Source organism: Mesoplodon bidens (assembly GCF_964165515.1).
Source record: "Mesoplodon bidens genome assembly, chromosome: 12".
NCBI lineage: Eukaryota > Metazoa > Chordata > Mammalia > Artiodactyla > Ziphiidae > Mesoplodon > Mesoplodon bidens.
In genome coordinates this window covers 72,543,134-72,570,274 of record NC_138168.1, presented here as the reverse complement: position 1 = coordinate 72,570,274, position 27,141 = coordinate 72,543,134, and the positions used below count along the sequence as shown (strand labels likewise).

At 41.8% G+C, this 27,141-nt stretch overlaps 1 protein-coding gene across 6 annotated transcripts in view; it reads right to left on the bottom strand.

Annotated features, from left to right (window-relative positions):
- The window catches only part of AIG1 (androgen induced 1), a 241,464-nt gene that overhangs the window by 152,625 nt on the left and 61,698 nt on the right, over positions 1-27,141 (bottom strand). For 5 of the 6 annotated variants that reach the window (XM_081251379.1, XM_081251378.1, XM_081251380.1 and 2 more), the window contains exon 2: positions 25,730-25,885. In XM_081251379.1, coding sequence (XP_081107505.1) covers positions 25,730-25,885 — 156 coding nt within the window. Of the gene's footprint in view, positions 1-25,729; positions 25,886-27,141 lie in introns of those variants that run through there. The other variant, XM_081251383.1, reaches the window with a different exon arrangement.

Below are 27,141 nucleotides of genomic sequence, written 5' to 3'. Positions count from 1 at the left end.
GTCCTGAACCTGAGGGGCCTGGCCCACCTTCAAAGAAAGGATAGGCTAGAGAAAGCACCCTTCATCTGGTTAAATCAATTGCTTTCTATTCCTAACTGCTAAGATTGTTTCAATCAAAAAGGTTTCATTTCATTGAATTTTGTTCTGCACTGAGATCATCCTTTTTCCTCCTTCATCTTTGTATTCACGAAAGCTATGTGTGGTAATTAAGCAAGTTTTGCAAAGTAAGAAAATAAATTTTATACTTATATCAATTAACTGCAGTGGATATTGTAGTACTTATCCCAGACTCCCTCTTCAGGGTCCATGCATCCATCCTGCAGATGTTGGGGATATCAGTTGCTGGCCAATGTCAGCTCCATCCCTCATTAGAATTGCCCTCAGCTGCAAGGAACTGCTTTGTTCAAGGCCATGTCCCTACTCCAGGGACAGTCTAAATCCAATGACTTATGGATGCAAGGATGCAAAGACCCAACCCCTTTGCCTCAATTTAAGGCAACTCTGAAGGGTCATCCCTGCTCTAAGAGCTCCCAGGATGCCTGTTACAACTGCAGTGTGGGTCATCTTCTCCCTCTACCCAATGCTGTATTCCTCACTTCCTAAAAGGTATATCTCCCAAGAGCCCCCTCCTGCACGCACTCTCCATCTCAGAGCTGTTCACAGGGACCCCAATCCAAGACCATGCCATTCATGTAAAAGTGTAAATATGAAAACATTTGTTGTAAATCAATCACCGTAAAGAATTGTACAAAAATTAGTTGCAATCTCACCCTGCAGTAGTGAGTCATTGCCAAGGACAGATATATCCTTCAAGATATTTTTCCACACATGTAAAATGCATTCCATACAGTATTTTACAAAATTAGGTCACACTATACCTAGTCTTCTGCAATTTTTTAATTTAAAAATATTTTTTAAAGATACCCCATTTTTTTAGGGCTTCCCTGGTGGCGCAGTGGTTGAGAATCTGCCTGCCGATGCAGGGGACACGGGTTCGTGCCCCAGTCTGGGAAGATCCCACATGCCGCAGAGCGGCTGGGCCCGCGAGCCATGTATACTGGGCCTGCGCGTCCGGAGCCTGTGCTCCGCAATGGGAGAGGCCACAACAGTGAGAGGTCCGTGTACCGCAAAAAAAAAAAAAAAAGATACCTCATTTTTCTGAAGCACTGCATAGTACCCCACTGTGTTATACACCATCATTTACTTAAGCAGTCACTAATGGATACGTGCGTTCGTTCCAATTATTACAATTTCCAATAACGTTGAAATGGACATGTTATGTTAATGGTTTTTGCACCTATATGAGAACCTCAGGGGAATAAATGACTAGACGTGAAGCTCTTGGATCCAAGGTCACCACTGCCTGTCGAGTTGACTTTCGCAAAGGCTCCTCTGTCATTCCCAGTGCCAGCTGCCTTTACCCCAGCTGCAGGCCACCATGTCCCTGTCCCTGTCCTGGACTATTGTGGTCACCTCTTGTCTAGACCCACTGGCTTCAGTGTCCTCTTAACTCTATTTCTACTTTATCTTGGCCTCAGAGTTATAAAATGTTTGTTATAAAAACATTTAAGAACTTCCCAGTTTAAAGCTTCCAATGGCTCGCCCTTGCTTGCAGAATAAAATCCAAACTCCCTTTGTGATATGGCCCCAAATTCTCTTTGCAGTCCCTTGCCAGCTCCTTTCAGGAACCCAATCACCACACTATGTGTCATTTTCCAAACTCACCTCACACCTCCAAGTACCCATTCCTTTGTGCTTTTTATAACCATAGCTTAAAACTCATTTCAATTATTTTTCAAAATCCAAGCTCAATCAGTGTTACTCTCATTGTGCAGTTGTTTCCTGCCCTCCCCCACCCCAGTCTCTTATCCAGAGTAATTATTTCCTTCCCTGATGCACCCCAGGTTTCTGCTTGTGACGGCAGCCCATTTAGCTGTGACCCTTACAAGCCTTTTAACCTGTTGGCCCCTCTAAGATGCTGGAGGGCTCCTTCCTCCCCAAGTCCCCCTCATGTGCTGCTCCCTTTGCCTGGAATGCCTTCTACTAGCCCTCCTTGCTCATCCTTGCCATATTGATGGTTCAGAAAAGGCATAACCTCCAAGAAGCCTCCCCTGAGTTGCCCCAGACTCGGGCCCCCTTTCCCTGCATGTGTTCTCAAAGCATATTATGCTTTTCCTTTCTAACACTGAGTATAATTAGGATTAGATAATTTTTGGTGTAATTAATAGTTTCTCTTTCCGGTGGAATGGAAGCTCCATGAAGGCAAGGATCAGATTATTCCCTCTCTGTTGTATCATCACACCTCTCTTGGTGCTTTATAATTTTCTTAACTCTTCATTTTGAAATAATCTAAGACTTACAAGAAGTTGAAAAATAATACAGAGAGTTCCTGTGTACCCTTCACCCCGCCCTCCCCAATGATAACATCTCACATAACTGGCATTGGTTTAATACTATTAACTAAACTACAGATCTTCTTCCAGTTTTTACATGCATTCTTTTTTAGAGGGTGTTATTGTACTATAAAAATTGACCATGTGTATACGTTTATGTAACCGCTGCCACAATCAGTATTCAGAAGAGCCCCATCCCCATAAAGACACTCGCTAATGTTACTCCTTTAGAATCACACCCTCCCCCCAGTGTTAACCCCTGGCAATCAAGGGTCTGCTCTCCATCCCTACATTTTGTCATTTCTAGAATATTATATGAATGTAATCTTTCCTAGTACTTTATGAAGGATGGTTTACATCTATTTAGTTTCAACTATATAGGGGCCAGAGGCTTCACGAGTAAGATTTTATTTAAGAATCACAACTACCTTGAGATGGCTACTATTATTTCTCTACTTTTATAGATGAAGAAACATAGCTTTAGAAAACTTAACTTTCCCAGAGTCAAAAAGTTAATAAGAGAGATTAGGAAGATGGCGGAAGAGTAAGACGCGGAGATCACCTTCCTCACCACGGATACACCAGAAATACAGCTACACGTGGAACAACTCCTACAGAACACCTACTGAACGCTGACAGAAGACCCCAGACCTCCCAAAAGGCAAGAAACTCCCCACATACCTGGGTAGGGCAAAGCGGAGAGATTCCCGCACAGAGGATCGGTGCCGAGCGGCACTCACCAGCCCGAGAGGCTTGTCTGCTCGCCCGCCGGGGCAGGCGGCGCTGGAAGCTGAGGCTCGGGCTTCGGTCGGAGCGCAGGGAGAGGACTGGGGCTGGCGGCGAGAACTCAGCCTGAAGGGGGCTAATGTGCCACAGCTAGCCGGCAGGGAGTCCGGGAAAACTCTGGAGCTGCCGAAGAGGCAAGAGACTTTTTCTTCCCTCTTGGTTTCCCGGTGTGCGAGGAGAGGGGATTAAGAGCGCTGCTTAAAGGGGCTCCACAGACGGGCGCGAGTCACGACTGAAAGCGCGGAGCCCAGTGACGGGCGTGGGACGCTGGGGCTGCTGCTGCCGCCGCCGGGAGGCCTGTGTGCGAGCGCAGGTCACTGTCCACACCGCCCTTCCGGGAGCCTGTGCAGCCCGCCACTGCCGGGGTCCCGGGATCCAGGGGCGGCTTCCCTGGGAGAACGCACGGCGCGCCTCGGGCTGGTGCAACGTCACGCCGAACTCTGCCGCTGCAGGCTCGCCCCGCACTCCGTGCCCCTCCCTCCCGCCCGGCCTGAGTGAGCCAGAGTCCCCGAAGAGGCTGCTCCTTTAACCCTGTCCTGTCTGAGCGAAGAACAGACGCCCTCCAGCGACCTACACGCAGAGGCGGGGCCAAATCCAAAGCTGAGACCCAGGAGCTGTGAGAACAAAGAAGAGAAAGGGAAACCTCTCCCAGCAGCCTCAGAAGCAGCGGATTAAAGCTCCACAATCAACTTGATGTACCCCGCGTCTGTGGAATACATGAATAGACAACAAATCATCCCAAATTGAGGAGCCAGGAGTCAGTGCTGTGCCTCTGAGGTGGGAGAGCCAACTTCAGGACACTGGTCCACAAGAGACCTCCCAGCTCCACATAATATCAAACGGCGAAAATCTTCCAGAGATCTCCATCTCAACACCAGCACCCAGCTTCACTCAACGACCAGCAAGCTACAGTGCTGGACACCCTATGACAAACAACTAGCAAGACAGGAACACAACGCCACCCATTAGCAGAGAGGTGGCCTAAACTCATAAAAAGTCCGCAGACACCCCAAAACACACCACCAGACGTGGACCTGCCCACCAGAAAGACAAGATCCAGCCTCATCCACCAGAACACAGGCACTAGTCCCCTCCACCAGGAAGCCTACACAACCCACTAAACCAACCTTAGCCACTGGGGACAGACACCAAAAACAACGGGAACTACGAACTTGCAGCCTGCAAAAAGGAGACCCCAAACACAGTAAGATAAGCAAAATGAGAAGACAGAAAAACACACAGCAGGAGAAGGAGCAAGATAAAAACCCACCAGACCTAACAAATGAAGAGGTAATAGGCAGTCTACCTGAAAAAGAATTCAGAATAATGATGGTAAAGATGATCCAAGATTCTATTTCCCAGATCCAAAATCTTGGAAATAGAATAGACAAAATGCAAGAAACAGTTAACAAGGACCTAGAAGAACTAAAGATGAATCAAGCATCGATTAAAAGCACAATAAATGAAATAAAAAATACTCTAGATGGGATCAATAGCAGAGTAACTGAGGCAGAAGAACGGATAAGTGAGGTGGAAGATAAAATAGTGGAAATAACTGCTGCAGAGCAAAATAAAGAAAAAAGAATGAAAAGAACAGAGGACAGTCTCAGAGACCTCTGGGACAACATTAAACGCACCAACATTCGAATTATAGGGGTTCCAGAAGAAGAAGAGAAAAAGAAAGGGACTGAGAAAATATTTGAAGAGATTATAGTTGAAAACTTCCCTAATATGGGAAAGGAAATAGTTAATCAAGTCCAGGAGGCACAGAGAGTCCCATACAGAATAAATCCAAGGAGAAATACGCCAAGACACATATTAATCAAACTGTCAAAAATTAAACACAAAGATATCATATTAAAAGCAGCAAGGCAAAAACAACAAAAAACACACAAGGGAATCCCCATCAGGATAACAGCTGATCTCTCAGCAGAAACTCTACAAGCCAGAAGGGAGTGGCAGGACATAATTAAAGTGATGAAGGAGAAAAACCTGCAACCAAGATTACTCTACCCAGCAAGGATCTCATTCAGATTTGATGGAGAAATTAAAACGTTTACAGACAAGCAAAAGCTGAGAGAGTTCAGCACCACCAAACCAGCTTTACAACAAATGCTAAAGGAACTTCTCTAGGCAAGAAACACAACAGAAGGAGAAGACCTACAATAACGAACCCAAAACAATTAAGAAAATGGGAATAGGAACATACATATTGATAATTACCTTAAATGTAAATGGACTAAATGCTCCCACCAAAAGACACAGATTGGCTGAATGGATACAAAAACAAGACCCATATATATGCTGTCTACAAGAGACCCACTTCAGACCTAGAGACACATACAGACTGAAAGTAAGGGGATGGAAAAAGATATTCCATGCAAATGGAAACCAAAAGAAAGCTGGAGTAGCAATTCTCATATCAGACAAAATAGACTTTAAAATAAAGACTACTAGAAGAGACAAAGAAGGACACTACATAATGATCAAGGGATCGATCCAAGAAGAAGATATAACAATTGTAAATATTTATGCACCCAACATAGGAGCACCTCAATACATAAGGCAAATACTAACAGCCATAAAAGGAGAAATCGACAGTAACACAATCATAGTAGGGGACTTTAACACCCCACTTTCACCAATGGACAGATCATCCAAAATGAAAATAAATAAGGAAACACAAGCTTTAAATGATACATTAAACAAGATGGACTTAATTGATATTTATAGGACATTCCATCCAAAAACAACAGAATACACATTTTTCTCAAGTGCTCATGGAACATTCTCCAGGATAGATCATATCTTGGGCCACAAATCAAGCCTTGGTAAATTTAAGAAAATTGAAATTGTATCAAGTATCTTTTCCGACCACAATGCTATGAGACTAGATATCAATTACAGGAAAAGAGCTGTAAAAAATACAAACACATGGAGGCTAAACAATACACTACTTAATAACAAAGTGATCACTGAAGAAATCAAAGAGGAAATTTAAAAATACCTAGAAACAAATGACAATGGAGACACAACGACCCAAAACCTATGGGATGCAGCAAAAGCAGTTCTAAGAGGGAAATTTATAGCAATACAATCCCACCTTAAGAAACAGGAAACATCTCGAATAAACAACCTAACCTTGCACCTAAAGCAATTAGAGAAAGAAGAACAAAAACATCCCAAAGTTAGCAGAAGGAAAGAAATCATAAAGATCAGTTCAGAAATAAATGAAAAAGAAAAGAAGGAAACGATAGCAAAGATCAATAAAACTAAAAGCTGGTTCTTTGAGAAGATAAACAAAATTGATAAACCATTAGCCAGACTCATCAAGAAAAAAAGGGAGAAGACTCAAATCAATAGAATTAGAAATGAAAAAGGAGAAGTAACAACTGACACTGCAGAAATACAAAAGATCATGAGAGATTACTACAAGCAACTCTATGCCAATAAAATGGACAACCTGGAAGAAATGGACAAATTCTTAGAAATGCACAACCTGCCAAGACTGAATCAGGAAGAAATAGAAAATATGAACAGACCAATCACAAGCACTGAAATTGAAACTGTGATAAAAAATCTTCCATCAAACAAAAGCCCAGGACCAGATGGCTTCACAGGTGAATTCTATCAAGCATTTAGAGAAGAGCTAACACCCATCCTTCTCAAACTCTTCCAAAATATAGCAGAGGGAGGAACACTCCCAAACTCATTCTACGAGGCCACCATCACCTTGATACCAAAACCAGACAAGGATGTCACAAAGAAAGAAAACTACAGGCCAATATCACTGATGAACATAGATGCAAAAATCCTCAACAAAATACTAGCAAACAGAATCCAACAGCACATTAAAAGGATCATACACCATGATCAAGTGGGGTTTATTCCAGGAATGCAAGGATTCTTCAATATACGCAAATCAATCAACGTGATACACCACATTAACAAATTGAAGGAGAAAAACCATATGATCATCTCAATAGATGCAGAGAAAGCTTTCGACAAAATTCAACACCCATTTATGATAAAAACCCTGCAGAAAGTAGGCATAGAGGGAACTTTCCTCAACATAATAAAGGCCATATATGACAAACCCACAGCCAGCATCGTCCTCAGTGGTGAAAAACTGAAACCATTTCCACTAAGATCAGGAACAAGACAAGGTTGCCCACTCTCACCACTCTTATTCAACATAGTTTTGGAAGTTTTAGCCACAGCAATCAGAGAAGAAAAGGAAATAAAAGGAATCCAAATTGGAAAAGAAGAAGTAAAGCTGTCACTGTTTGCAGATGACATGATACTATACATAGAGAATCCTAAAGATGCTACCAGAAAACTACTAGAGCTAATCAATGAATTTGGTAAAGTTGCAGGATACAAAATTAATGCACAGAAATCTCTGGCATTCCTATATACTAATGATGAAAAATCTGAAAGTGAAATCAAGGAAACACTCCCATTTACCACTGCAACAAAAAGAATAAAATATCTAGGAATAAACCTACCTAAGGAGACAAAAGACCTGTATGCAGAAAATTATAAGACACTGATGAAAGAAATTAAAGATGATACAAATAGATGGAGAGATGTACCATGTTCTTGGATTGGAAGAATCAACATTGTGAAAATGACTCTACTACCCAAAGCAATCTACAGATTCAATGCAATCCCTATCAAACTACCACTGGCATTTTTCACAGAACTAGAACAAAAAATTTCACAATTTGTATGGAAACACAAAAGACCCCGAATAGCCAAAGCAATCTTGAGAACGAAAAATGGAGCTGGAGGAATCAGGCTCCCTGACTTCAGACTATACTACAAAGCTACAGTAATCAAGACAGTATGGTACTGGCACAAAAACAGAAAGATAGATCAATGGAACAGGATAGAAAGCCCAGAGATAAACCCACGGACATATGGTCACCTTATCTTTGATAAAGGAGGCAGGAATGTACAGTGGAGAAAGGACAGTCTCTTCAATAAGTGGTGCTGGGAAAACTGGATAGGGACATGTAAAAGTATGAGATTAGATCACTCCCTAACACCATACACAAAAATAAGCTCAAAATGGATTAAAGACCTAAATGTAAGGCCAGACACTATCAAACTCTTAGAGGAAAACATAGGCAGAACACTCTATGACATAAATCACAGCAAGATCCTTTTGGACCCACCTCCTAGAGAAATGGAAATAAAGACAAAAATAAACACATGGGACCTAATGAAACTTCAAAGCTTTTGCACAGCAAAGGAAACCATAAACAAGACCAAAAGACAACCCTCAGAATGGGAGAAAATATTTGCCAATGAAGCAACTGACAAAGGATTAATCTCCAAAATTTATAAGCAGCTCAGGCAGCTCAATTGCAAAAAAACAAACAACCCAATCCAAAAATGGGCAGAAGACCTAAATAGACATTTCTCCACAGAAGATATACAGACTGCCAACAAACACATGAAAGGATGCTCAACATCTTTACTCATTAGAGAAATGCAAATCAAAACTACAATGAGATATCATCTCACACCAGTCAGAATGGCCATCATCAAAAAATCTAGAAACAATAAATGCTGGAGAGGGTGTGGAAAAAAGGGAACACTCTTGCACTGGTGGTGGGAATGTGAATTGGTACAGCCACTATGGAGAACGGTATGGAGGTTCCTTTAAAAACTACAAATAGAACTACCATATGACCCATCAATCCCACTACTGGGCATATACCCTGAGAAAACCATAATTCGAAAAGAGACATGTACCAAAATGTTCATAGCAGCCCTGTTTACAATAGCCCGGAGATGGAAACAACCTAAGTGTCCATCATCGGATGAATGGGTAAAGAAGATGTGGCACGTATATACAATGGAATATTACTCAGCCATAAAAAGCAATGAAATTGAGCTATTTGTAATGAGGTGGATGGACCTAGAGTCTGTCATACAGAGTGACGTAAGTCAGAAAAAGAAAGACAAATACTGTATGCTGACACATATATATGGAATTTAAGAAAAAAAATGTCATGAAGAACATAGGGGTAAGACAGGAATAAAGACACAGACCTACTAGAGAATGGACTTGAGGATATGGGGAGGGGGAAGGGTAAGCTGTGACAAAGTGAAAGAGCGGCATGGACATATATACACTACCAAACGTAAGGTAGATAGCTAGTGGGAAGCAGCCGCATAGCACAGGGAGATCAGCTCGGTGCTTTGTGACTGCCTGGAGGGGTGGGATAGGGAGGGTGGGAGGGAGACGCAAAAGGGAGGGGACATGGGAACATATGTATATGTATAACTGATTAAATTTGTTATAAAGCAAAAAATTAAAAAATTAAAAAATTAAAAAAAATAAATAAATAAAGTTAATAAGCTGGCCAGAATGCGAGGCCAGACAGTGGGAACCCAGAGCCATTGCTATGAACCTCCTTAAACACTTTTTGCACATAGTTCATACTTTTGAAGGAATTATAATTGAATGAATGAATAATTAAGTGCTATAAAGGAAAAACTCAGGTTTTTCCTTCCTGAGTAGGAGAAAAACCCAGTTCTCCCCTACTATGTCTTTCTTTCCTGTGTGTCTCTTTACCTTCACCAAGAACACTCCACTTCTGACACGTCAGGTCACCAGCTGCGTGGAGGCTATTTCCCCCCTGCCAACCAATTCTCTGACACCAGCTGGGTGTCCTACAGTTTAACTCAATTCAGATACTACTGCCCGGAGATAGCAGCAGATCCCACAGGTTATGGGCTCAGTCCCATGAGCCTGGCCCCCTCCACCTTTCAAAGGCCAGCCACAAGCCTGGGTTGTCACCTGTGCTTCTGGCTTGACTGGCTGTAGATCGAGGGTCCAACAATCCCCATCTTGGGTTCGATTAACTTGCTAGAGTGGCTCACACAACTCAGGGAAACACTTACATTTACTGCTTTACTATAAAGGATATGATAAAGGATAAATGTAAATGTCCAGATGGAAGAGATGTGTAGGGCAGGTATGTGGGAAGTGGTGTGGAGCTTCAGAGCCCTGTCTGGGTTCACCACTCTCCCTCCACGTCTTCACCAACCCAGAAGCCCCCGACCGCCATATTATTGGCAGTTTTGGAAGCTTCATCATGTACACGTAATTGATCATTTACTCCATTTTCAGCCCTTCTCCCTGCTCAAGAGAACAGAGGGTGGGACTGAAAATTCCAAGCTTCTATCATGCCTTGGTCTTTCTGGTGACCAGCTCCTATCTAGGAGCACGCCCAGAGTCACCTCCTTAGGACAAAAGACATTCCTGGTGCTCTTTTGACTTAGGAATTTACAAAGGTTTCAGGAGTCCTGTGTCAGTTACAGGGTCAACGACTAAATATTAGAACAAGAGATGCTAGGAGTGTTCTTATCACTTAGGAAACTACAGGGCTTTTAGGAGCTCTGTGCCAGGAACTGTGGGCAGAGACCCATATATATATTTCTATTATCTCACAAATGCCAAAGACTATTTCATTTCTCAGTTCTCTAGAAAGGCCTGCATAGAGCAGGAACTCAATGAATGTTTGGTGAGTAAATACTTTTGATTAATCATTCTAGAAAAAGGAAAAGGAAAATGGTCAGAGATGGAGAAAAATCACCAAAAAGCATGGATTTAACATGACATACATGTAAAACCACAGGACAGTAGCATGAAACATAGAACAAGGCAGAAGCATCATTCTTGCCTTCATTAGTAAAAAGTGTATTCATAGAATTTCAAGCACCTCAACAAGGATGATTTGACCAGGTACATCTTCCCTCTGGCAAATTCACAACCACAGGATAGAGAAGCAGTACTGATTTAGAATATTTGCTGGTCCTGATACTAGGGGCTTGTCTTGCACCGTGGAGCCATGCTCCCTTCCTTATTCAAAGTTTAGTTAACAGGCTCCTCTCTTATTTTCATGTCATCTTTGAGATGCAAGCCTTTCCCCACAATACCAGCTTGTGGGGCTGGGGCCCTATGACCTAGAGTCTCCAGACTATTTGTCCAGGGTCATGCCCTGGGTCATCCACGTGGTTCCCCTGATTCTGGCTCTTTCCAGCGTTTCATGGCATCTCCGCCTGGCCTGTTTCACCACTGACTGAAACATGAAACTAATGGCCTTTTTTAAAGATTGCTTTTCTTTCCCACCAACAGAACCCAAATTGCCTGGGGTTGGCCTCTAATGGTGGCAGTCTTCTTTTGTGAAGAGTGATGTTTGAAGGCTTATTACACTGTGCTGAGAGCATCCCAGAGACGGTGGACCTGATTAGTAAGGTGGTGTGCATTGTGAGAGGGTAGGGCATGGAAAAGAGGGGGCCCTGAGGGAGGAAACTCTGTTTATTCCGCTTTTTGGTCCTCCGCCAAACTACAGAAACAGGGACAAAACACAAATGGCCTTATAATTGTGAAATCAAATCAGAAGTTAAAAATCTTCCCATAAAGAGTGTGAGACACAGATTGATCACTAATGGTCTGTCTCCAGACTCATGCTCTTTTGACAATATCTGGTTACCTTACGCCTCACACAGGTGAGATGACTCCATAAGGTGTGTCATTTTAGCATTCTAATAACTGACTCTCCTTTATGGGTTCAAAGTTTTAAATTGACCCATTTTATTTATTTATTTATTTTATTGGGGTATAGTTGTTTTACAACGTTGTGTTAGTTTCTACTGTACAGTGAAGTGAATCAGCCATATGTATACATATATCCCCTCTTTTTTGGATTTCCTTCCCATTTAGGTCACCACAGAGCACTGAGTAGAGTTCCCTGAACTATACAGTAGGTTCTCCTTAGTTATTTTTGTATACATATTAGTGTATAAATTGATCCATTTTAAACTGAATTCCACACCCAAATAAACTGATCAAGGCTTCTCTCACTCTCTGTCAAGTGACATAAATAGAATAATTAAACACATCCAGAAACCTCACACAAGACTATCTTATTATGTTAGAAAACCACTGCCAGTCAATTAGCATTGATAGAAGTTTCTTTTTTGAAAAATAATTTGGATCTTTTGTCATCATAAAATCACTGAATAATCCAACTCTTGCGGTCTCTTTCTCTTTTTAATAAAAAGGGACTATAGTTATTTAATATGATTACATTAAAATGAATATTCACAGGGTAGCTCTAAGTACATAAGAGAGACATCCAGCTAACCACAACTTGAATTTAAAGTTCCACCAGAGAATAAAGAAAAATCTAATGTAATCTAATCTAATAAAAGTTAATTAAGTAAGTAATTAGAGCATCCTTTTGTAGAAGCATCCTATGTTAGGTGGCTATGTGTCAATGATTGCCTATATCCAGTGCCTTGGGTGTAGTATCAGAATGGCTTGACAGGAATACTACTGTAACAGTGGAAGACGAAGTCTGAACAAATGGATTAGAGCCACCCAAGGAGGATATGTTAACAGGAGAAAACTGGTCATCACAGTGGTTAGGCTTATTGGTATTAAAGAACACGAACGTGTCTCCAGTTTTGCATAGAGCAGGGGGTCCCCTGGCCACCCAAGGTAGCATTATAATCTACCTAGCAAGTCAATCCTTGGGATGCAAAAGAATGGATCAGACCACAGTAATCTGACTAGCCGCCACTATTGTCATCCAATTACCATCCCCCCAACCCTGTGCCTTGCTTTTGAGTTCCCCCAGGATTTTTCTGGCTATCCTTTACCTTCTTCAAAGTTGTTCTGCCTCTAGGAAGAGCTTACAGAGACTCCAGTTGGCCTGACCATTTTTTTGTAATTATAAATTAATTACCTTTCTGAGCTATACTTCAGTCTATAATCACTTAGCATGAGTTCATTTACTGAGAGAAGAGTTCCTGTAAAAAAGACTCACAAAACTGAGTGTGTGGGTCTTTGGTCCCAGGCTTTAATGGCATTTGAGTACTGTCCCAGCTGGGACACCCACAAATGGCCACCTCACTGCCTTTGAATTGCTATGGAGATAAGAGAGGAAGGAGGCTAAGGTTTTCTGTGTTTTGTTAATCTTTAGATTATACGCATAAACAAACTAGGAAAACGTGTAGCCAGTTCTAGCCATAGTTTGCAACGGGAAAAGACCTTTTGGAGAGGTTGGTGTGTTTGTTTTTTAGTATCATATCAACAACATTGATATGAGTGTTCCTTCTTTTTCCCTCTATGAACAATTTACCCTTTAAATTTAGACCATCTCTAAATAAGACATTTGCAAATGAGAACACATGTTCGGTTTTCCTATTACAAAAGTAACAAGCGCTTATTGTAGAAACTTGTGTGGATTTTTGTTTTTGCCTTTGTATCATTCTATGATGATTTATGCTGTATAAATAAAGTGGAAGGAGTCAAAAAGCAAATCGTCATCTTTGGAACCAAAATGGCTCAAAGAGGCATGCATGCAGCCTGAGCGTCAGCAATCTGTCTGCCCGACAGCACTTCAGGAGTTCTTTCCTTGGCATTTGGTCTACCTGAACTCTCTGTCATCTGTTTAGGCCCCCTCTTGAACTGCTGACCAATTATGGATTTTTTTGGGGGGGTTCAAGAACCCTTATCGTCAATTAAGAGCCAGGAGGTTACACTAAACTAAGTACTTTGAGGATCAGCATCTCAGGAAGGTGCCAAGATTGGGAAGAAACATCTGTTTTTAAGCTGTGCTAACATAGCAAGGAGACCCAAAGAAAATCTACTTTGTACGGATGATCCCCACCACCCCCAGAGCTTGCTTTCTTTCTCCTCCCTTACTCCACTTTTCCCTGAGACTCTTCAAGCACAGAGCAACAAATATTTCTGACTGGGTCCAATACGACAGGTATTACCCTCTAGATAGGACTGAGCAAAGCAAGAAGCGGCTCTGATGGCCAGCATGGCAGCAACTTCCCCTCCTCGGTGCCCCAGATCTCTTGTTGGCATCACAGTCTGTAGGCATGAGTGAGCTTCCTGTTGCCTACTGTTTCTTGTTTTTATAAGATCCCCTAATAGAGTGAGTGAAACCGTGTGAGAGCATTTAACATAGTACCTGGTGTATAGCATTCAACTAATGTTAAATGAATTTGCCAGAAGGTCTATCGAAGGTTTCTCCCCATTTTCCTGGCTTGCCTCATTTTTCAAGATAAAGTACATAAGAAAGTTCCTCTGTGTATCCCACAGTGTAATATAGAAGACACATCAAATAGGCAAGATTATTTACAGGCGGCATTTGCTGAATGATGCTGAGGCCCAGGAGGATGGGCCATTTGATTAACTGATGTACCTCAGACCACCTCAAATCCTTGTTGAAAATAGGAGGGGGGGGATAAATTAAAAGAAAAGCAAATTTGACAGAAAACTCTCTCTTGATAAAGCAGAACAAAATGGCTCTTAAGAATTCTTTGTAAGGTATTTCACTGGGTAGGCACAGTTGATTTGTTAGGATACCCATGCAGAATGTACTGGATCATCTCTTGCCAAAAATATTCTTTTGCAACTGTGTAGCTCTGAACTCTGCCTTCTTAGAAAGCCAGAGATGATTTACAGATGATACTAGATACATTTAGTATCCATTTTTTAAAAACGTAGCTAATTCTACTGATAATACCTTATTTTCACATATTAAAAACCAGTACATTGGGTAAAATCCATGGTGGCTTAAATCTGTATCCAATTGTTGAAACAAGAAGACAAGGCAGGAAGATGTTCTCTCCTTGCCAAAATTCGTACTTTGTAAACTGGCCTGTAAAACTGTATGAAACCACTGGCTCTATGGTGCCAATGAAATAATATATCACAGAGAAACAATAATAAGCACAAATGAACAGGCTTTGGCTAAACAGCCTCAAGGAAAAAGATAAACAGTGACTTCTGAGCCAGATTCTGCATAAGCCCCTTTCTCATTTTTGATGCATTGTCTTAAATGAGAAATTGTGGTCAGCTCGGAGTTCACGTACATAGCTGAAAGTGTCTATCCGCTGAATGATGAAAAGCAAAGCTGGGTTTGGTTTGTCAAAAAGTTTAGAGTACTTGCAAAGAGCAAGCACTCTATCATCAGAATGATTGGGTTCAAGTCCAGGTCGCACCATTTCCTAGCCGTGGACCTCAGGCAAGGGACCTGTAAAATGGGAACCCTGTCCGCCTAGCAGTACAACAGAAGCATCTTCTGTGAAGTGGGAATGATGGACATTCCTACCTTTGGGGGCTCTGAGGATTAAATAAACAGAGTGCAGCCCTTAGTGTGGTGGCTGACCCCCAGCAGCATGTAGTAGGAGCGAGCTCTCATTCATAGACTTTTCAGGCTCTTGAGTTGCTGGTGGGTTTTGCCACTATGGGAAGGGAGACGGCAGGAAGTTTCAGAAGGTGTAAATGGAACTGCTCTTCCCCAGGCTGGAAACAAAAAGAAAGGTGACAGCAAATGCCTCTGCGTATGTAGTATCTTCTTTAGGACTCGAAAGTAATTTGGGAGGGAAGGGGGTACAGGTAGAATTTCTGAAGAGTCAGACAATAATGTTACCATATTAGTGAATGTGGGGGCTGTTTTCCTTTGTTGACTCCGCTAATTTTGTTTTTGTTTTGTTTTTGTTTTTTTTTTGCGGTACATGGGCCTCTCACTGCTGTGGCCTCTCCTGTTGCGGAGCACAGGCTCCGGACGCGCAGGCTCAGCGGCCATGGCTCACGGGCCCAGCCGCTCCGCGGCATGTGGGATCTTCTCGGACTGGGGCATGAACCCGTGTCCCCTGCATCGGCAGGCGTACTCTCAACCACTGTGCCACCAGGGAAGCCCGCCTCTGCTAATTTTGACAGCAAACCCCTGGGCTCCTATGTATTATTTTCTAGGCATGGGAGCGTTGAGGCTCTTTCTGTTTTGTTATTTGTGTTGGTATGAAGGCAGCCATTCTAATTTTGCAGTCGATTGTTAAGGCAAAGAAAAGGGAGGGGCTCTCCTTAGGATTAAGCGGGGTGAGGTGATAAAAATGGGCAGAGAAAACTCCTCTCCGTTCATGCCTTCCAACCCTGGCAAACCACTAATTTATGCTTAGGATTCTTTCCTACTTCACATCCCTCCCCAGTTTCCCCTTGGTGAATAACGAACAAAGTGGTAGGGAACTCAGAGAAGCATAAAAGCAGATCGGGACGGAAGGGCTCCTCTGGTTCCCTCGGAGACACAGCTCCCTTCATTTCCCTTATGTTGCACCAGACTTTGGCCACCACTGCCCAAACTGCTGGTATATGTTTGTTCCCTTGTGTAAATGAAGCACAGACCTAACCTACAGGATAAAGGGACATTCTGAAGAGGGAAACTTCTTGGAAAAGTTTCTTCACAGGCACTTAGGAGACAGTGGGCAGGGCAACAGGGCCACCTGTGAACTGTGGCTACACACGTTCTCTCCCCGCACCATCTCTCATCTTCCCGCCTTCCTGCCTGTGTCTCTGGGAAAACGTCTCCCAAAGCCAGAATCATGCCTCAACTTCTGCTCCTAGGAGAGTTACAAAAAGGCATGATGAATGAAAGTCCTATCCAGGACTGGCTCTTTGTAGTAAAATAAGCAAATCATGAGCATGGTAATTGTGCAACAAAAAGTTAATACATTCTGTGTAGGTGGAAATTCCACTACTCCTTCCTTGGGGGGAAATATTCCTTTTGATATCGGCTGCTTTAACACAGCACATTTTGATCCAGCTAAAACAGGTAAGAGTTACCTCAAAACGCCCACAGGGACTGTAGTAATTTCAGGAACACCCATACAGCAAATTGTTTATTTTTCTATGAAGAAGGAGACGCTTGTGGTAGAAGGATGGGGTGGAGCAAAGGTAAGAGAGAAAGAGAGACAGAAACACAAGTAGAGAGATAGGGCGGGAAGAAAACATGCAGAGAAGGAAGACGAAAAATGAAAGTGTTCTTTTTTCTTTTCTTTCCTTTCCTTTCTTTCTTTTTTTTTTAAATCAACAACTAATACTGCATCTTGTTCTTGGTCCCCCAAACAAGGGCGTACAAAAGGTCCTGGTTTTGGGGGGGGTCATTTTTTTAAAAAATAATTAATTAATTAATTAATTGCTGTGTTGGGTCTTCCTTGCTGCGCACGGGCTTTCTCTAGTGGCGAGCGGGGGCTACTCTTTGTTGCGGTGCGCGAGCTTCTCATTTTGGTGGCTTCTCTTGCTGCGGAGCACGGGCTCTAGGCATGCGGGCTTCAGTAGTTGTGGCTAACGGGCTTAGTTCTCTGTGGCATGTGGGATCTTCCTGGACCAGGGCTCGTACCCACGTCCCCTGCATTGGCAGGTGGATTCTGAACTACTGCGCCATCAGAGAAGTCTCGGGGGGGGGGTGTCATATTTTTGAGAACAAGAATCATATACATTATTAATGTTATTGAATTAACATTATTTATGTTAATTGTTAATAGTAGAATTAATTAACAAGTCTACTTTTTTCTCCATTACATATTTCAAATACATATCTTACTTATGTATATAAATATGGGAAGAAGATATCTTCATTTTCTGAGATATATTTGTGGCCTTTTTGCCTAGAGAGAGTGGGAACTCTGTGAGATAGTATACAGAATACGATAATTCTCTACGATTTCTAGGTGACTGTTATTAAAGGCAGATTTTTACTCACTGAACCCGGTTGCTGGACTAAAGCAGGGCTACCTCTGACAAATTTCATATGGAGTTTCAGAAAATGAACATAAGCCATTTAGTCAGTTGTGTAACATATGTGATTTTCTTTGAGAAGAACTTCTTCAAATGTCAGATTTAGACAGTTGTTCATGATAATACTGCTGAGAATGCACCAAAAAAATGGTATTGGCAGAGAATGAATGGAAAAAATCTGCCTTTCTTGGCTAAGATAGAAAATGTCTATGATTAGTTTCATCAGTTTTACAATATCTATTTTTATACCAACATAAACAATAAATAACCTAAAAATTTTTTAGTTTTTATTTACAGTTAATTATTATTCTCAAAATTTGTTACTTATAATATGTCTTGAAACTAGTGATTTTGTTTGGGCAGCAGTGTGCCTAACTCATGAGGATAAATCATAATTAATTTAAGTCCTCATGGTGACCTCATTCCCTTCGTCTCCTACTTGCTTTCCCAGCATTCCATGCAGCCAGTTCTAGCCATGTGACAGTCAAATGAGATGCATGGGGAAATTGGCCGATGGAGCTTCTGGGAAAGGTTCATTGGTACGATGAAGAGACAAACCCTTAGGGAGAGCTCCCTTAAGAGTGTCTTCCTCTCCATGCCTTGAACATGGTTGCAAAGTGTATGATGTTTGGTGGTTTATCAACCCTTTTGAGATTGTAGGTAGCATGTTCAAAGACAAAAAGCCAAGACTCTGGAGACAGAAAAGTGGAAAACAGAAAATGCATAAGCCTCAAATGACAAAACTGAGCAATACAGCCTGGAAACTACCTGCTTATAGGCTTCTTGTTTTATGAAACATTAAATATCTTTATTGCTTAAGCCACAGTTGGTTGGATATTCACTCAAAAAATACTGAATTATTTACACGTTGCTTCTGATGCTTGGGTTAGAGCAGTAAATTAGACACACAATCTCCCTAACCTCATAGGGCAGGTGTCAAGTCAGAGAAGACATACAGTAGAAATGAAAGAATAAACATATAAGGTGCCAGGTAGCAGTAACAATGAAGGAGAATATAAAGTAAGTTAAGGGCATATGGAATGATGGAGGGAGGCTGATTTATAAAGATTATTCATGGAAGATTTTCTGAGGTGGAATAATTTGAGTAGAGACTTGAATGAAGTGAAAGAGTGAGCCAGGTGAATATCTGGGGGTGTTCTGTTACTTGCAGCTGAGAGTATCACTAACTTACACATCCAATAAGTTTTTTAGTTATTCTTCAAAACAGAGCTCCGATATCATCATTTCTAGGAAGGCTTCCAGGACCTCCCACTCAGTAAAACCAATCCTTTCCTCTTATGGGCTACTTCTGTACCTGCATGTGTTGTTATACTCATCATGTTACCTTTTAATTTACTTGTTGATATGGCTTATAAAGTCACCTTCTCTAAGCTGTGAGACCCTGAAGGGCAAGATCAGCTCTTAGTCTCCACTATAGGGCTCCTAACACTCAGTACCTGCTATACCTAGTAAGCTCCATGTACCTGCAAATAACTACTGACTTGACTAGAACTTCTGTCCTTTGAATGTTCTGGATATAAATGTGTGGTTTTCATTGTAGAGTGATTAAAAGTAGGCACCTACAGTAAAATTTTTGTCCAAGTGTGGTTATTTTTTGTGTTGAAGATATCTGTCTTGCAAGCTGACTACTCTGAGTGAGTTAGCGTGAATGTGTACAAATTAAATAGTTCACCAAGGCAGAAAATCTTTGGTTTTCATTTAGGAGAGAAGAATATATAAGATGGTCAAGAAGCAACCTGGTTCTCTATCGGGTACATCTGTCTAGTCATATTATGCCCTTGGTCTTTTGAAAAGGCGTTCAAAAAGGTGAGTTTAAGCCAACTCACCCAGGTTAGGTTATGACAGTCTTCTGAACATTTTTCAGAAGACTGAAAAATGGTATGGGGGGTAAAAGATCCTTTTGCTAACTGATCTTGAATGAATCCTCATCTCCGAACCTCCCCTTAGGCAACTCAACTCACACTCATTTCAGCGCAGGGCGAAAGCCTATGACTGACTCAACCCCAAATGAACTGGGTTTAACCATAAAATATGACCTAGCCGATATTATATTTTTAACTTCAAAGGTGAAGAGAAAGAAAAAGGGCATTTGAAGAAACTTATAACATCAGTGAAGGCTTAAAGAAAATAGAAAAGAGTTTGATTTTAGATACCTGTGTGAAAATTTAATAAAGAGAGGATCAGGAGATATTAAGTGTATTAAATCCCAAGTTTCCCCTTAATATCAAAACAGAAAGAAAAGCACTTGCTTTTATTTACAATCTCAAATAGAATCAAATTCCCTTCCTTTGTGTGTTACATTAACAGACATTAATATTAGTAACTAATATTCATTACTAAGTTTGCTCTCCATTTAAGCCAATCTCTTACCTCTAAAAATCGGAAATGAAAATAATGTTTTTTTAAATCGTAGAGGTATGACAATCTAAATTTATATGCATCACAAAATTTTTCTGAAGGATGGCTTAGAGTTAGCTAGTATATCAATAAATGAAGACTTTGAGGAATCTCCTTCTGAAAATAATTGCTAGATACTTTTTCTTTGAGTGTGCATTTGAAATTTCAAACTGCATTTTTCATGTTTCCTAAGGCAGCAGGTACCATACAGTTCCCACCACAAGCAAAAATGAGTTTTAAAGGGTTCTAGACTAGGTTGTTACATGTAAAATCTTCACAAAGTCTTTACCAGAACATGATTATAACACCAGAAAGAGTTAACAAATAGCTTTGAGACTAAACTCAGATGAAAAGCTCAAATTCCAGAAAAGTTCATCGCGGCACATGCTAGTTTGCTCAGGATACCCTGGATCCCATCCTAGGTTAGAACAGATCCAAATTTCCAGGACCTTCTCAGACCCCCTGCTTCTTTACTGAGACAGGTACATCCTCATCTTCACCCATCCATCAAGGTTAGCGAAGCAGCAACCCAGCATCTGGTCTAGAGTAACCCAAGTCAGCCCAGGGACAAAGGTGTACTGGAGAGGTGGTGAAATCTGATTATGTGCATCACGCAAGCTGAGCAACTGTGGAGGAACAGGATGCACAGACTCGAATTAATGGAAAATCTATAATTGTTCTTCATCGTTAAATGGGCTGCTTGGGATAGCAGTTGGAGACACATTTAGGATTTTTGAAAGAGGCAATTTCATACTCATCACACTCATTGTTTGCTACTCTTTCTCTTTTTTTCTTTTTGGTTGAAAGCCTTAGCTTTATTCTCCTAACTAGAAGAGTATCTGCCAGCACAAAAGTCAATGAACTCACAGGAGACAAAAGACATTCTTGGTTTGATTGCTCCTAATAAACTTCAGTGCTTCCAGACCACATAATGTCATAGAATTATTTGTAATGCTTCTTTAAAGGGGGGACAGCATTCAGAAATGAACTGCACATGGTAAGAAGAGCCTCCCAGGGGTTATCCCTGCAAAAATGAGCTGCAAGGCTTTGGGAGTGGTGGTGGTTTCCGGCCATTAGCGTTACTAATCAAGGCCAGCTTTGCATTTATGGGAATCTACACAAATCAGGATGATACATGCTATGTTCACTCAAGCAACCCTGCCTGATTTCTTCAAGGTTACATTGAAACAAAGCCTTACCCCAATTATCTTGGATTGGAATGCTTCATTATTTTTATATATCCTTGAGAGAGAGAGAGAGAGTACATGAAGTAGACACGCATCAGGTCCATGGGTCACAAAATCATATTCAGTGCTTCATGCCCACATAAAGCAATTACTGTCAGCTCGTTACTGGAGGAAGCATTAGTGGAGAAAATACAAATCCTAGATAACCTACCAGGTCTTTCTTGCTGCCATAGTTACAGCTGAGGTGAGAGAGAGAGAGACAATGGGAGTGCCAGAAAAGCTCAGGCTAAGAGGTCTCTTTGGGAAACTTTGAGCAGAGGTGATACGTTCAGCTGCCATTCTGCCCTCTTTTTATGCCCATTGCCTTTTTGCCCTGTACTAGGAAGCAAAAATAACATTGCTTTCCCCCCGCAAACTTGTGGTTGACAAACAGAAGGCGTGGAGCTGAGGAAGCCAGGAGAAGATAGCAGAGGAAGTCCTCTGTGAGGCTGGCAGTCACCAGGCAGTCAGAGCCTGGAGGTCTCTGGGGACCGACCACAGGCTTCTAAGTGGAGCCTCTGTACCTTCCTCCTTAGGAGGCTTGAGCCACGCCCCAGGCTCTCTGGGCATAGTTTGCCCTTTACGATCTTGACTGTGTCAACCAACATGGTACAAGCTGTTTAATTACAAATGTTATAACCAATCGTTTGCACACATAGGCATTCTTACACTACAGATCCTACAGGTCCTGGGCATGACTGCTATTCCTGCCCTTCTGGTATAATGAACTCTTTGGGCCAGGCACCTCCCTCCCAGGCCAGGAGCCACAGGAAGAGTAAAGACGACACCACTTCAGGTGATTCCTAATGGCATTGCTTCAGGAAGGGTACATATGTTAACAAGGAAGAAAATCTTAAGTGGTAAAACTACCATGGAATTCCAGACCTTACTGAGCAGCTGGGGGAGATGGAGGAGTTACAGAAGTCATAGCAAAGATTAGGGCTCGGGCTTCCCTGGTGGCGCGGTGGTTGAGAGTCCGCCTGCCGATGCAGGGGACACGGGTTCATGCCCCGGTCCGGGAAGATCCCACATGCCACGGAGCGGCTGGGCCCGTGAGCCATGGCCGCTGAGCCTGCGCGTCTGGAGCCTGTGCTCCGCAACGGGAGAGGCCACAACAGTGAGAGGCCCGCGTACCGCAAAAAAAAAAAAAAAAAAAAAAAAAAAAAAAGATTAGGGCTCATTGGAAAGGAAAGCTGGTAAATAACCATGGGGAAAGATAGGCAAAAATCATTAAATTGTATGTTTTAATGAAAAAAATATTTTGGATACAAATGATTATAAAGAACCAAATTCATATCCTCTGTAAATATGACTTCACAATAAAATTAATGGGGTCTAGGAAGAAGGCATTAACAGCTTTTTGCCTCAGAATGAATTTCTGTGCATTAGAGTGAGAAATCAGGTAAACAGATACAAAAAATCAAATGACAGAGTAAGGAACAATGGAAAATGTAAGGAAATTATGGGCCAGGATTCTTCCTAATATTAAAGAGAGAGACAGAAAGAGAAAAAGAGAGGAAGGAATGGGGAGGAGGCTCCAAAAAGGTCAGGAAAAATAAAAGGCCAGTGACTGTAAAAGGGAAAATGACTCATAATAACAGGGAAATTTATGAAAAACATAAATATTGACTATAAAATACCAGTGGGCAAGAAAAAAATAAGAGTTAAAGAAATCATTGAAACTGCACATCTCTGATTCATTATTTGTTCTTTAAATTCTTCTGTGAAGCTCATCAGCTAGGAAAGGTACATTATGTAATGAAAATATAATATTATGATTTCTGGCTTAAAAAGGGGGGTGAAATTAAAGGCATTATGACTTCTCTTCCCTCTTCTAAAACACATAGAAAACAACAAAAATTGTGAAGCACAAAGGAAAATATCAGATGTAATCAAACAAACAAGCAAACAAAAAAGGCTCCCATTCTTTTACAAACCATGAAGCATACATACACGGGCTAAATTCAGGAAGGATACTGAAAGCTGACAAGAATCTCAAGTCTCAAGCAGGAGCAAAAAGTTTTTGGCTAAAGTAATGTCATAAATGTCTAAAGGGCATATGCAATGAGCCTTTGGTGAGAGTGGCAAGACATACAACTTAAGCTCACAGAGACACAGTTTGACACCACATAACAGAAGCGGAGGCAGAGCTGAGAGAAATGGTTAATATTGTATTCCTATTTACCTTTGTATTGTGTTATTATTATATTCCTTCTAGCCAAGGAAGACTTCCAGAGTCAGTGACATGCCTATGGAAATTCCAAGGGAGTAAGGGGACTTCGCTGGCAGTCCAGTGGCTATGACTCCACGCTCCCAATGCAGGGGGCCCAGGTTCAATCCCTGGTCAGGGAACTAGATCCCACAGGCTGCAACTAAGAGTTTGCATGCCACAACTAAAAGATCCTGCATGCTGTAACTAAAAAAAAAAAAAAAAAAAAAAAAAGAAGAAGAAGAAGAAGAAAAAAATTCCAAGGGAGTAAGCCAGTAAAAAGTAACAGAAAATATACAGGCTTGGATTTTCTAGATAATTCTTTCATGCAGAAAGTTTAGTCTTTACAGTTTATACCAATGGAAATTTCCTCTCAGATGAGTATTCTGATAGAAGGTGTTTGCATTTTATAAGGCGAGTCCAGAGAAGGAAATATCAAATATATTATGTGAAGCATTTAACTCTGTTATGTTAAGCAACAGAGTTTGAGAGATTTGGTAGATGGCTTCAATCTGAGCATCTATCTAGGTTTTCAGAAGGTAAGGATGAGGAATGAACAGAGAAGTGTGACCAGATTATACTACTCTCCTTGTGTTGTTGTCAAGAGCTGAGGGTTACTTCATCCAGGAAAACACAACTCAGTACATAGAAAAAGCAATTCAGTGATAGTCTGGGTGTCCACTGACTGGTCTTAGAACAAGCACGTAGAGGTTTCTGCCAGGTATAAATAAGAGTCATTGGAAGGATTTTTTTTGGGGCTGAGTTGGGTATTTGTTGTTGTGTGCGGGCTTTCTCCAATTGCAGTGCACGGGCTTCTCATTTTGGTGGCTTCTCTTGTTGTAGAGCATGGGCTCTAGGCACATGGGCTTCAGTAGTTGCAGCATGTGGGCTCAGTAGTTGCAGCACATGGGCCCTAGAGTGCATGGGCTTCAGTAGTTGTGGCACGTGGGCTCGGCAGTTGTGGCTCTCAGGATCCACAGTGCAGGCTCAGTAGTTGTGGTGCACGGGCTTAGTTGCTCTGTGGTATATGGGATCTTACCGGACCAGGGATCAAACCCGTGTCCCCTGCACTGGCAGGCAGATTCTTAAATCACTGAGCTACCAGGGAAGTCCTGGAAGGATTTTAAAAACAACTTTCTGACTCTGCCTACAGAGGCCCTTGGACTTGGTACATGGGTTTCTATTTTTCCCAGAAATCAGGTGGCCAATGAAAGTTCTGAATTTGAATTAGATAACACACTCTTAATTGCTCTCACAATTTACAAGCATTCTCTCATTCTTCTCCTGGCTATACACAGGTTAAAATCTATAGAATCTCATGGGGTCCCAGCCCTTTAAAGAAACTTGGTTTATGTACAGACAATGGATGATTAACAGATCTGTAAAGGAAGTTAAGCTAAGGAGGGAATCTAACTGAAAACAATGACAATCAACGAAGCCAGAACAGACCCAAACATTAAGCAGCATTTACTTAAGTGATATTAGCTAATGGCACCGTTGGGTAAGTGAAGAAGTATGAGCTAATACTGACTTCCTCTCCCAAGTTCAAAAATACCAGAATGGTCACAGACCCACGGAACATACATTTCAAGTTTGGGCTGCTTAAGAAACGGCTATGGGTTGAACTGTGTCCCCCTAAAATTCACACATTGAAGTCCTAACTCCTAGTGTCTCGGAATGTGACCGCATTTGGAGGCAGGGTCTTTAATGAGGCAATTGAGATTGAATGAGTTCATTGAGGGGCTCTGGTCAGTATAACTCGTGTCCTTTTAAGAAGGGGAGATTGGGAGAGGGATACACACAGAGGGAAAAGCATGTGAAGACACAAGGAGAAGGAGGCCCTTTACAAGCCAAGGAGAGAGGCCTCAGAAGCAATCAACCCTGCAGACACCTGGATCTCAGACTTCCAGCCTCCAGAACCGTGAGAAAATAAATTTCTGCTGTTTAAGCTACTCAGTCTGTGGTGCTTTGTTATGGCAGCCCCAATACGGAAGCCTATAATGAGCCCTTTTTTCCCTCTTAGGAGTCTGATATAAGACCCAAGTTTCTTTTGTGGTTAAATGCTTTTTGACATCATACTCACAATCCCAACAGGAAAGGCCAATACAGCCAGCATCCAGTCCCGGAGAGAGATGAGCTTCTTGAGCTGCCTCTCTTGTTCTTGGCTTCCACTTCCTCTAGTCAGAAGACTGGAAAGATCAGTCAGCACACAGATGCCAAAAAAGACAGCTTGAATAACCTGGAGGGAGACAATGATTGGTATTAGTCAATAAGATCGAAAGAAACCCAAGCTGTAGGACAGCAAACAAGCCACACCTTTGCAACATGACACAGGGTAAAAGAGGATCAGAAGCACATTTTAAGAGCTAGCCCTGCAAATAGAAAGAGTCAGACATTTACAACTTGCTATCATAGGTGAGAAAATTCATCTTAAAAACACTGCTTCCATTTTTGCACACCTAAGGACAAATGCAAAACATGCATGGACAGAAAGCAGTATCAGTTCTCAAATGACATGTCCCTTATTTTAAAACATCACATCTGTGGTTTAGTAATATTGACTAGTGTGATTTAACAAACATCTAAAAAGTGCAAAGAAAAAGACTTTAAAAAGATCAATAGGGCTTCCCTGCTGGCGCAGTGGTTAAGACTCCGCCTGCCAATGCAGGGGACACAGGTTCGACCCCTGATCCGGGAAGATCTCACATGCTGCAGAGCAACTAAGCCCGTGCGCCACAACTACTGAGCCTGCACGCTAGAGCCCGCGAGCCACAACTACTGAGCTCACGTGCCACAACTACTGAAGCCCATGCACCTAGAGCCCGTGCTCCACACAAGAGATGCCACCACAATGAGAAGGCTGTGCACCGCAACGAACAGTAGCCCCGGCTCGCTGCAACTACAGAAAGCCCGCATGCAGCAACAAAGACCCAACACAGCCAAAAATAAATAAATAAAATAAATAAATTTTAAAAAAGATCAATAATAAATGAGACAATTTAGTCTGAATGTGAAGAAACCTTCCTATGATTTAATCTCTTAGAGTCAAAATTTTTTCTACCAAAGGAAGTGGTAGAAAGCTTCTAGTCCTTGAGTCATAGAGAAATCAACTGAATGCAATAATCAAGACTGAAATGGAGCAATTTTCTGTTGTCAAACTTGAACTAAATGACCTCCTTCTCAGGTTTTCAATCTTTATGAAATAAAATCTGTCCAAAGTAATGTAAACTTAGATGCCCACACCATTTCCCCCAAAAATGTACAACAACCACTTGTACATTCCCCAATCAATTACAAATTGAATTACTGACATCAGCTATGTTTACTTGGACTATCACAGAGAGAGAACATTGAAACGCTAGAGCCCAGTTATCTGTGAAATTCCTAAAGTGGGGGTAAAAGTATTGATGATCCCTAGCCTCGAGTGAAGTCAGGCAGCATACTGTAATACAGCTTGGCAGATGATAAGTCAAATTATGGAAAGGGCAGAAAATA